General features: G+C 34.2%; 2 protein-coding genes across 2 annotated transcripts in view; both read right to left on the bottom strand.

Annotated features, from left to right (window-relative positions):
- Nucleotides 1–7,151: 7,151 nt before the first annotated feature.
- LOC108366956 (zinc carboxypeptidase-like) overlaps nucleotides 7,152–11,245 on the bottom strand; it is an 8,258-nt gene continuing 4,164 nt past the window's right edge. Inside the window, exons 2-5 of the mRNA XM_017621463.1 lie at nucleotides 10,051–10,178; nucleotides 8,140–8,524; nucleotides 7,705–8,089; nucleotides 7,152–7,575 (exon numbers count right to left, since the gene is read on the bottom strand). Coding sequence (XP_017476952.1) covers nucleotides 7,364–7,575; nucleotides 7,705–8,089; nucleotides 8,140–8,524; nucleotides 10,051–10,178 — 1,110 coding nt within the window. The 3' untranslated portion in view covers nucleotides 7,152–7,363. The remainder of the gene's footprint in view (nucleotides 7,576–7,704; nucleotides 8,090–8,139; nucleotides 8,525–10,050; nucleotides 10,179–11,245) is intronic.
- The window catches only part of LOC108366953 (zinc carboxypeptidase-like), a 54,180-nt gene continuing 51,392 nt past the window's right edge, over nucleotides 8,458–11,245 (bottom strand). Inside the window, exon 4 of the mRNA XM_017621461.1 lies at nucleotides 8,458–8,524. Coding sequence (XP_017476950.1) covers nucleotides 8,520–8,524 — 5 coding nt within the window. The 3' untranslated portion in view covers nucleotides 8,458–8,519. The remainder of the gene's footprint in view (nucleotides 8,525–11,245) is intronic.

Here is an 11,245-nt window from a genome sequence, read left to right as displayed (position 1 = left end):
GAACTAACTCATTTTTTTATTCAGAAAGGGATCATAAGCCTGGATTACGAAAAAAATTTTTTGTTACTTCCCCCTGATTTGAGAGCTTCTTACCACGGAAGTATTTTAAGGTTATACAAATTTCCATCCTAGCCAGCCAAAATCGTGACTTTTTGTAACCATTTTATTTGCTTCCGGACTTGAAAATATAATACATCATTCAGAAGGAATTTTCGGGTACTATACTTATACATTTACATATGTATACTGCATACATACAGTGACTCAAACAAATGAACACGTGTTGATTTTTTTTTTTAATATTCGTAATTTGCTTTGAGCTAATTTTTTTTTTTGATTTTTCTATAAATAATAATCTCTAAGCCTTAACAAAAATCATATAAATCATAGTTTCAAACTTGATAAAAAATTTTCGTCAAAACTTCAACATTTTAATCTGAGTCTTTAAAACATTTTTGGGTATGCAGCCTTATAGCCCATACAATTTTAGTCTGACGTAGAGCAAGTTTTAAGTTTTAAACGGCTAAAAAATCACCTTGATTTTAGAGAATTTTGTTTTTGTGACGAATTTCTGCACTTTTTTCCATATAAGCCTGCATTTCTTATGAAATAAAATGCGGCGGACCGTTAGCAACAAAATTTCTAAAAATCAAGGTCAGTTTTTGTAAATTGTAGTTTTTATATAAAAAAAAATCGCAAAAGCAGTATCCAAAAAAATTCTCAAAAATCAACGCGACTAAATTCTATAAGCTATAAAACTGCATACCCAAAAACTTTCTAAAGTTTCAGATTAAGAAGTAGAAAATTTGTTGAATTTTCCTAAATTTTGTATAAAGTTTTAAACTGTGATTTATATGCTTTTTGTTAAAGCTTGGACGGTATTTTTATAGAAAAAAAAAATTTTGCTCGAAAAGCATTGTGAATACTAAAATAAAACCAAAGCGTGGTAATTTGTTTGAGTCACTGTATACCCTTCGATAAATTAACACAGTTTTTCTGTTTCTCTCAGACTACTTATTTCATATATGGTATTTCATTGCAGATGTGATCTGTATAGCCAATCAAAAAAATTTTGCTCAAGATGGGTGGTAATGTAATGGGATGTACTGTAATGCCTTATTTCTGCCCTGCATTGGTCATACCGCTGGTGAATTGAATAATATTTTCTTTTACGATACTCATAGATCAGAAATGTGACGTGGGGATTTTTAATTGGTTCAAAATTTTCATATTGGAATTAAACTACAGAAATATTACTGGCTGCACTGAAAAATTTCTCGAACAAAGATTTTCTTTGTACATGATTATAATAATAATAATAATAATAATAATAAATCTATGAAAATTTGTAATAGAAAAGTAAAAGAGATTTAAATGAGGCTTTCAAAAAAAAAAGGGAATTTTTTGGGGATAACTGCAACTTGATATGGGGATGCGATACAAAAAGATTCTGGCAACACTGGTTGCATCATAATTGCTACCTTCATACTGGTTAACTTAGGTAATAAGGTAGCACAAATAATTAGCTCTATATTTGGCCACAAAACTTTGATAGAAGTGAAAGAAATTTATCAAAATTTTGTCTCTGGTTTGAAAAAAAAACAACCGATTATTTTTTATACGAATCGAAAAGCTTACCTTTGCACATTGGATACCATAACCTCCAAAGGTAGTTGATAGGGGCGTGTCAAGTTTTGTAGATGTATGAGCTTTTGCGGGCTAACCATAATATGAACTTCTTTGCCATCGCTGCGCCATAAATTAAACTGTTAAGTAAAAAGGCATAAGTAAGCACCCTTATCAGCCCATGGATATATGGACATAAATATATCACAGTAAAATTGGTGTAAGATGCCTATGGTAATACAGAGAACTTCTTAATCAGTAAGGCCACGTCACGGATTTTTTTTTTTTAAGTATATCATTTTAAAGTGGTTATCGGGTTATGAGCTTTAGAAAAAATTATAATTTAAGCGTTAAAATTTGACTTCTATTTTTTTCGACAAAATTAAACCGTTATTTTTGGATTTTTATTTTTTCGACAAATCTTTTTATTATTTTAGATTTTTGTTTTTTTTCGATCTTATTATAACCGTTATTTCCGGATATCATTTTTTAGATCATAAAACATTTAAATCGGTCATAAAAAAGGAGTCTCCATTACAATGGTTAAAAATAATCGAAAAAATTAAAATCCACAGTGGCGATTGTTTTATATCGAAACAAATAAAAATAGAAAAAAACGATTTTGCAATGATCTAAAAAATAAAATATTGATATTTAGCCGTTACTTTCGGTCGCTGCTGCTTATAATGATATCAAGATATCGGCATGAAAGTTCGACTGTACATACACTCCGTGTTATAGTTATTGACAAGTTTTAACAATTTATTTTTTGATCTTGAATTTTAGGTATTTTTCTTACAAAAATATAGTTTACTTCTTAACAAAAATCATATATAAATTCAAACTCTGTGCAATATTACAAAAAAATCCACAAACTTTGGCAAACAATTTTGAGTTTTTTAATTAGATTTCTTATAAAGATTTTGGGTGTGCTGTTTTGTAGCCCATTCAATTTGAGTGCAGTAGAGTGAAAGTCTGAAATAGCGAGGACATACAGATATACTATTAATTTTTGGTTTTTTTTTTACTCGGACATATTACGTTAATTAAATTTTTTTTTGTGTTATTCACGCTGCTTTGAAAAGGAAATTATGCAGAAACCTCATTGGATTATCTATAATAAGCTGCAAAATAAATATTGTTCCTGCATATTATTACTTTCGAAAATATTCATATTTTTATCACGTGGCCCTATTCTGATATTAGTCACACTTGGTAAATGTTGAATTTTTTCTATACACCAAATAAGTTGAGAAAAATAACAGATTTCTATAAGCTATTATAAATTTAAGTATACTTGTATATTACAACATACTAATTTTTGGAATATCTACTCAATATTTTATAACACTTGTTTTCACTATATATCTGCTGCTATTCTTTAAACTCTATCTTCACTCACACTTTCTGTATTTTCAGCCAATTTCTCGATCATTTGTCGATGCGTTGCATTTTGAGTTTTAATTTTGAATACTTTAAAATTGTCATAGCGTACTTTCGATGCACTTCCGTTAGCTATAAGTATGGCGAAAAATCCGAAAGCCACAGTTAAAGTTTTCATTTTGTACCTCTGCCTAAGGAAGGTGGAATGGTATTAAACTTTAATGTTAATTTACGGTGAAATTCTTGTAAGATGAATAAGTTTTATTTTATCACATCCTACTTTATCTAGTTTTATTTTATTATCGATTGGCAATTTGCTTAGATAAGGTAAGGCTAAAATTGAAAAATACATACGATAAAATCTGGTTAATACGCGTGGTTTATATGGACATTAACGAAAGCAAAATAGTTTTCGTCATCAGGAATACACAAACAAATCTGAGCTCTTAAAAACATACATATGTAAAAGTTTATTTTGGTCAAGGTAGTAAAAACACGCTGTACGAATTTGTATAATTTTTGTTAAGTATAACGTATTTTTGAAATGCTGGCCGACAGGAAAATTTTACCAGGGAGTAAGGCGACTTACGGAAGGTTTCAAGACCGGGGCGTACTCCTGTAAGAACAGCCATGGCGATCTAGTGACCGATGTCCAGAACGTACCTACTTAAATTATGCAGAGATCACTTTTACAGGGTTGGGTACAAAATTATTATGGTTCAATATTCTGTATTTAAAATCCTATATGCAAAACTCAGTATAGCAAAATTATGTTTTACAAAATTCTTTATTGAAAAATGACTTATTTTAATTTAAATAATACACATAGAATTTCGTGAAGCAAACCCAGTGGGAATTAGGAGCACGTAATAATACCTTATTAGCAACTTACTCTTCACCTGGCAGTCATTACCATTTCCCTGCCGAACGTCCCTTACTTTTACAAAGGCATGGCCGCCTTATGTAAGTAGGAATTTAGAATGTACATTTGGTATCAGACATACTTCTGAGCCGCTTTACAAAGTAAGTTACGTGTAATGCAGAGCAGTCGCTCGGAGTAGTTCGGTGCTTGGAAATAACTTCGGCTGCACGTTATTTTGCAACTGACAACGTAATGTGTCTTCGGAGGTGTTCATTTTGCCCTTTACTAGTAGATGACATTGGCCATGATGACAATTTTGGTACTAAAAACTGAAAGAAAACATGGCTTACCTCGCAAGGTGCTTACCTATTTTCCCAGTGGGAAACTAAATAAATAAATAAATAAAAATAGGTTTTCCGATTTTTCCAATATAGAATGCCATACAGCAAATAAAGATACATATATAGTTATAGTTTATACATATTAACCGAATGCATTAAATTATAGCTAATAAATAATGGAGGGATTCACAACGGTATCGTAAGTGTCCTATTGTTGTATGTCGTAAACTTTAAACGCCTAAAAATATATAATATGGTTGCAACAATGCACTTTCATAGACGTCTTTAATCGCTAAAAATCCATAACCAAGACCGCTGTTCAGCAGCCAGCCCTCCAGATCTCGATTTATATATTAACAAGCTAAGCTCACAAAAAAATTCAATCGATCTGAAGTATGATGAGGTTTTTGGTCATGAGCTCTCCGTCTATAATACATCATTTGGTTCTTACAGAATTTTAAAATACAAAACTTTGAGCCGGAATAATTTTAACTGCAAAGAATTTTTTTTACATTTTTTCCAGAATTTTCAACCGAATAATGTTTGAAAAGCAGAATTTACTACCGCTCCCCTTTTACATCCTATTGAAGGGCTGCAGCAATGAAGGTAGTGGAGAAGACGAATCCGAGCCTCAAGTCGATAATAATATAGTCGATGTCCCACCGCCTGACAATGAGCACTTACGAATAGCAATTACGCGGTTGAGAAACAGCAAAGCTGCTGCAGCTGACAGCCTGCCTGCTGAGCTATTCAAGTTTGGCGTCGTCAACTCATATGCAGAATATGGTCAGATGAACGCATGCCCGACGATTGGAATTTAAGTGCGCTCTGCCCAATCCACAAGGAAGGCGACCCCGCCATTCGCGCCAACTACCGCTGGATCAGCCTTTTAAGCTGGGCATGCCCGACGATTGGGATTTAAGTGCGCTCTGCCCAATCCACAAGGAAGGCGACCCCGCCATTCGCGCCAACTACCGCTGGATCAGCCTTTTAAGCTGGGTTTAAAGGTCTTATCGAGCGTATTGTGTGAAAGACTAAAGCCTACCGTCAACGAACTGATTCGACCTTATCAGTGTGGCTTTAGACTTGGCCAATCCACCGTAGACTAGGTATTCATAATACGCGAAGTCTTGGAAAAGATCCGTTAGAAAATGATCGACACTCACCATCTATTTTGCGACTTCAAACGCGCTTTCGACAGCATTTATGCCGCGATGAAATATTTCAAGGAAGTGATAGCTTCCTCCTTATTTTGAAGGCGGTTAAAAAATTAATGTCAAATTGAGGAAAGAACATTTACTTATTTTGATTCAAATATTTTTCTGAGCAGCATTTTACCCTTTTTATCCTAAGTGGAACATTTTTAGGCACACCTACAAATAGAGCCAGATTGACTGTACTATTCGTAACTTTTCCTATCCAAAAGCCACGTCTAGATCCACCCCTGTGTGCCGTTATTTCATTCGAACGGTGCGTTGTCGTCTGTGAAGTGAAAAATTTCAAACACTCGTCACGTGGTAAAAGATAAAAAAGTAATAAAAACTGGTTTTTGTGCTTATTGGTGGTTTATTATCATACAATGGGTCAATTTGTATGGGAGAATTTTTTACCTAGGCATGGATAACACTGCGCTGCGCAATTGCATTGTCACCGTAGCCGGAGTTGCCATGCCAACACCAACATATTTATGAAAAGCGTTAGCGCCGCTAACACCAAGAAACACATGAGACACACATACAATTCACCCTAATTTTTTAAAATTAACGTATTTTGTTTTTGCTTTTGAGTGGTGAGAACATCAGAGAAACTTATCGATGGCGCCGGCGTTATAGAGCCAGCGCCATAAAAATTGCGCTTTACCCAAGGCTAATTCCAAGCAAGTTTGCCAAAAATACATTGGTATGAAATCAATCCCGAGCTTGCCAAAATGGTTTTTTCTTAGCAGCGTTTCATTTTGCACGAAGATGGTGTACATTTTTTTTAACAAAAAAAAATGCTCTAAGGGATTTTTTGTAGGAATCGATTTATGGATTTTATTTTTCCTTAAAGTATCTGGCAGTGGGCGCCAAAGTGTAAAATTTTCATATTTCTTACGTTTTAAAAGAAAAAAGTTCATACTTCAATGTAAAATATTATAATTTTTTTATCAATTTACGGCCATAGTAGCCTAGCTTTTATACAAGTGCCCTCATCCTTAATTTACAGGTCGTCATGGTTATCGCAATTTTGCCTGCAGACCCTTAAGTTTTCTTCATAAGCTTTAATATAATTTAAATCTGCCAAGCATTAGAAGCAAAAGTAGCAAAAGTATCGATATTCGCCGTACTCGCTATTTTCGATATTTAAGAGACAAAAACTCGAGATATCGATATATATCGTTAATTTTTAACTCCACACTGAAAAACATCTACTCATTCAAATGAATAGAACCATTTACCAACAGAAAATTTTATTATACATGTATGTGAGGTACATATCTGTGTTCGTATGGAAAAGTAGCTTATGTCGAAGGGCTGGATTAAGTATAAATCGGTATTCGCAGCAAGCGATTGTGAATGACTCACAGACACTGAGCCGTTGAACAACGTTTGGCAAATAAACGTGCCAGAAATAGTTCCGATACTAGGAAGTCAAGCCAGCCTTTCGACATAAGATACTTTTCCATACGAACACAGATATGTATGTATGAACAGTGACCCACACTCAAAATCACACAGTGATATTATCACAGTATTCGCAATGAGTTTTCGTTCCATATTTTTTTCATTACTTTTTTTATAAAAGTATAGCTCAATCTCTTACAAAAGCCATATAAACCTAAATTTTGAAATTTGTGCAAAAATTAGAAAAAAATCAAAAAAGTTTCTAAAAATTGCGAACTTTTTAATAAGAATTTCTATTAAAAAAAATTATATGCAGATTTGTAGTCTATTAAATCAGTCGCCGATGTTGTTTGGCGCAAAAATAAGTAATGAGAAAATGGCTAAGCCATACTCGATATCGAAAAAAATATCGATGTCTGCAAAAAAAAAAAAAAATAATTACTCGATATATCGATACTGACATCGATATATTTGCAACTGTAGCATGTAATACTCTTTTCAAAATACTTGCTAAGCGATATTTATTTATGTTGTACTTAAATACAAATTTAAACTGAATATTTTAGTTCTAGATAACCCAATTCCTTGGCCTTGTCAACCAGCGCTAAAATTCCAGCGAGCGTATCTTCGCAATGTGGTAATATTTGTACTGGCGGCAAAATAAAACCAAAACGTCCAGTATCACGCATCTCAATGGTGTATGAAATACGAATTCCTAATTCATTGTAGACATAATCTCTAGTCGAACCCGAAGTAGCGTCTAAAATAAAGAAAACAGGAGCTGATTTATTCTCTGCTTAAATGTGGTATAAACCTGGGTTTTTTTAAACCTGGGTTTTTTCCTTACTTACATAAGTATTACATACAATTTCTTTATTTTATCACTTACACATAGCTGTTGCCGATGTACCGTAAGTGTAAACTGTACCGTAGGGCAATTGTTTGACCGCATCCGAATATGCTTTTGCCACAGCCATCAAATCGTCGTGATTATCGGCAGGCTCCGAAGTGTGACCATATGGTGACAACAGTACTTGACTATACGAATGAAAGGCGAGCATAATATTGATGCGATCCTTAATGCTAGCTATATAATCGGTACTGGCCTTCACTTCCGGCTCAGAGAAAGGATGTGAACCGGCAAACGTTTCAGAGCAAGGATTTGCCGAAGCACCGCCATTCTCCATCCAATGCGAATCACTGTTACGATTCGGATCGGCACCTATGCATGCTGATCCCTCAACCGGTTGGCGAGTCTTACGCCACATGCGATCCTAAAGGGGAAGAAGTGAGACAAGTGGTTCCGTTATATGAAGGAACATACCGTTTCATGCGTGTAAACGAAACCATCCACATTCAAAACCGGCACAATATACCAATCATAGTTTTCGGCCAAATCGCGCACATCGGCATCTGTCGATGTTAGAAGCTGATTAATGAACCAAGTAGCCGTCGCTGAGGTGATCCATTCGCGTGCGTGTATATTGGATTCGATAAAGATACCCGGATTACCCTCTTTGTATGAGATTTTAATGCCTCGTATTTTACGTCCTTCATAGGAGGTGCCGATATCGATGCCACTTGTAACTGCCGGGTATTTCGCTAGTATTTCATCTAAAAACTCTTCGATAGCTGATAAGGGATAATAGCGTGTCCAACCAAAGGATAGATCGTCAGTAGTTTTTGAAGATTGCTCAGCATCAATTAGACTGCGAAATTTAAGTGTATTAGGATATATTTTTTTTACATGATATTAAGTTAAAGTAAATTTGTAAGTTTATATGAAGCATTCTTTCTTTTTTAAGCTTATCGCATACTTAATTTAATTTCACATCTTCGTTTTTTCTGTTTGTATTATTTCCACCTTAATAACAATTTAAATTTTGGTTAGTTTTTGATGTTCAGGCTCTTGTTTCGTAGTTCTTCTAACGCTGTCAAGGCGTTACATATTTAAATTCGGTCTGTTACAGAATGAAAACTGCATAGCACGTTACAAAGTAAAAGGCAGCCAAGAACATCTTCTATTTGACTATCCGGATTTAAGAAGATTGCAGGTCAGCTAATATGGCTCTGCTTGCTTCTCACCGCTGCTCAGTTCATCTATCGACTGCTCATCACAAATATAATACTTTTTTCAAAATATTAATGTACCAGCATAGCAAGTTTCAGACGAATCATGGCTAGGACCTCCCACCAACAAATAAGATTTGAGATCCCAGGGCGACCAAAGCTCACTAGAGCTAGAGTACACTCGCTTAATCGAATCTAGCTAAGTTAGAATCCATCCGCGGCAGCATAACTCCCGGTTCCTCCTTGATGAAACGTAGGGTTCCCTGGTGGAACGGGGAACTGAATACAAAGCGCAAATTTGTCAGGATGCTTTTCAACAGTGCAAAAAGTCNTATCGACTGCTCATCACAAATATAATACTTTTTTCAAAATATTAATGTACCAGCATAGCAAGTTTCAGACGAATCATGGCTAGGACCTCCCACCAACAAATAAGATTTGAGACCCCAGGGCGACCAAAGCTCACTAGAGCTAGAGTACACTCGCTTAATCGAATCTAGCTAAGTTAGAATCCATCCACGGCAGCATAACTCCCGGTTCCTCCTTGATGAAACGTAGGGTTCCCTGGTGGAACGGGGAACTGAATACAAAGCGCAAATTTGTCAGGATGCTTTTCAACAGTGCAAAAAGTCCACATCAGTGGGTCGAGTATAGGGCTGCACTCACTGAATACGATAAACTCATTAGACGCTCCAAGAGGGAAACGTGAAGGCAAAAGTATGACTCATAGTGACACTGTCCGAGGCCTTCCATCTACATAATATTATGTCAAAAGAGCCTTCCAATGGGATAGGCCTCTTAAACAGGCACAAAAACCCCGAAAAATGTAATGGGGGGACCAATAAAAAACTGTTAGTAGTAAAAAAATGGCTAAATAAACAATTGGGTTATTATCATTGAAAGTCTCGAGAAGAGAACAAGAGTTTTCCGATCGAAAAATATATATTTTCAAGAATTCTATACAATTTCTATGTAAAGTTGTTTTTTTTGCCCATATAAAAATACATGGAAAATTGTGAGCGACCTCTAAATATTTTTTGATTTCAAAATAAAAAATAGGGGTATACTTTTTTTCGGTATAGAACAATCCTAGGGGTGAGAGCAATACAAATCCGACTTTATTGTTTTTGGACCACCCCTAATGTACATGCACCTACAAACTTACCTTTGCACATTGGAGACCATAACTTCGAATGGTAGTTGATAGGAACGCGTCAAGTTTTGTAGATGTATGAGCTTTTGTGGATTTACCATAATATGAACTTCCTTATCATCGCTGTGCCATAAATTAAACTACAATGTAAAAAAAAGCTTGATTCGTTATTAACAAATATGTTAAGGGTACAGAAGAAATTCAACTAACAGAAAAAGTTTAGCTTGTTTGTCTATTAGCCATGGATAATATGCAGTTATGTTAATACACCAAACACATCTAAAACTTTTTCAAGTAACAGCTAAAAGCAATAGTTCTACGTTTCTTGCAAAAAGGGAAATGCTTTGTATAGTTTTGGTGCTTTTGTTTTGTTTTTCTTTTTCTTTTTGGCGTTTTTGGTAGTCCAATGCTTATAAAGGCCGAGCTTGATAATTTTAATTACTCTTAGCAACAAAAGGTCCAATGTTAAGTATTCGCCATATAACAAATAAATTACAAGAAAAAATAACAAATACCCATAAACTAATGATATACCGGCGATCAAAACTGAGTGAATGGTGAATCTTTTGCAAATGTTCACAATGTTTTTCAAGTTACAGTTTTGTTGATATGTATATAGTATTTATTTTCTATTTTTTTGAAAATAAAGTTAATGCTTTAACAAAAGCCACATATGTAGGGTGTATCACCAAAAAAAAAGCAGTTACCTACCGAAATTAAAAAATTTATTTTACTTTAAGACCTCCGCCAAAGTGTTTCGAAAAACTACTAAGATTAATGCGAGCCACACCGATTTGAAAATTCCTCCAGAAACGCTTTATTTTGATTGCAGTGATACAGTTTTTAAACATTTTTATGCAGACCTTTTAAACTTTAACTCTTTCACAATCTGAGCTGATTTTCAGAAAAAATACTTAATAATTAATTTCGTTTATAAAGCACAAAATTTTTGGAAGTATTTTCAAACAGTCTCAAAAGGCTTAAAATCTTATTTATATTTCCGATGGAGAAATAGAGCTGATTTTTTTGTATGGAGAGTAAATGTAATGAACATAGATCAATGTTTCAAACTTTATAAAAAATTTTGTAAATTTTTTAACTTTTTAATATGAATCTTTAGAAAATTTTTGAGTTGCATGGTTCATAAAACTTTAGTAAAACAAGTGCAAGTTTAACGACTAAAAAATCACATTGAAACTTTTTTTTT

The sequence above is a fragment of the Rhagoletis zephyria genome, unplaced genomic scaffold (assembly GCF_001687245.7).
Source record: "Rhagoletis zephyria isolate East Lansing unplaced genomic scaffold, Rhagoletis_zephyria_1.1 Rzeph_scaffold_02465, whole genome shotgun sequence".
Taxonomy (NCBI): domain Eukaryota; kingdom Metazoa; phylum Arthropoda; class Insecta; order Diptera; family Tephritidae; genus Rhagoletis; species Rhagoletis zephyria.
The sequence above is the reverse complement of the archived record's forward strand: the minus strand, read 5'-3'. Positions and strand labels throughout refer to the sequence as shown.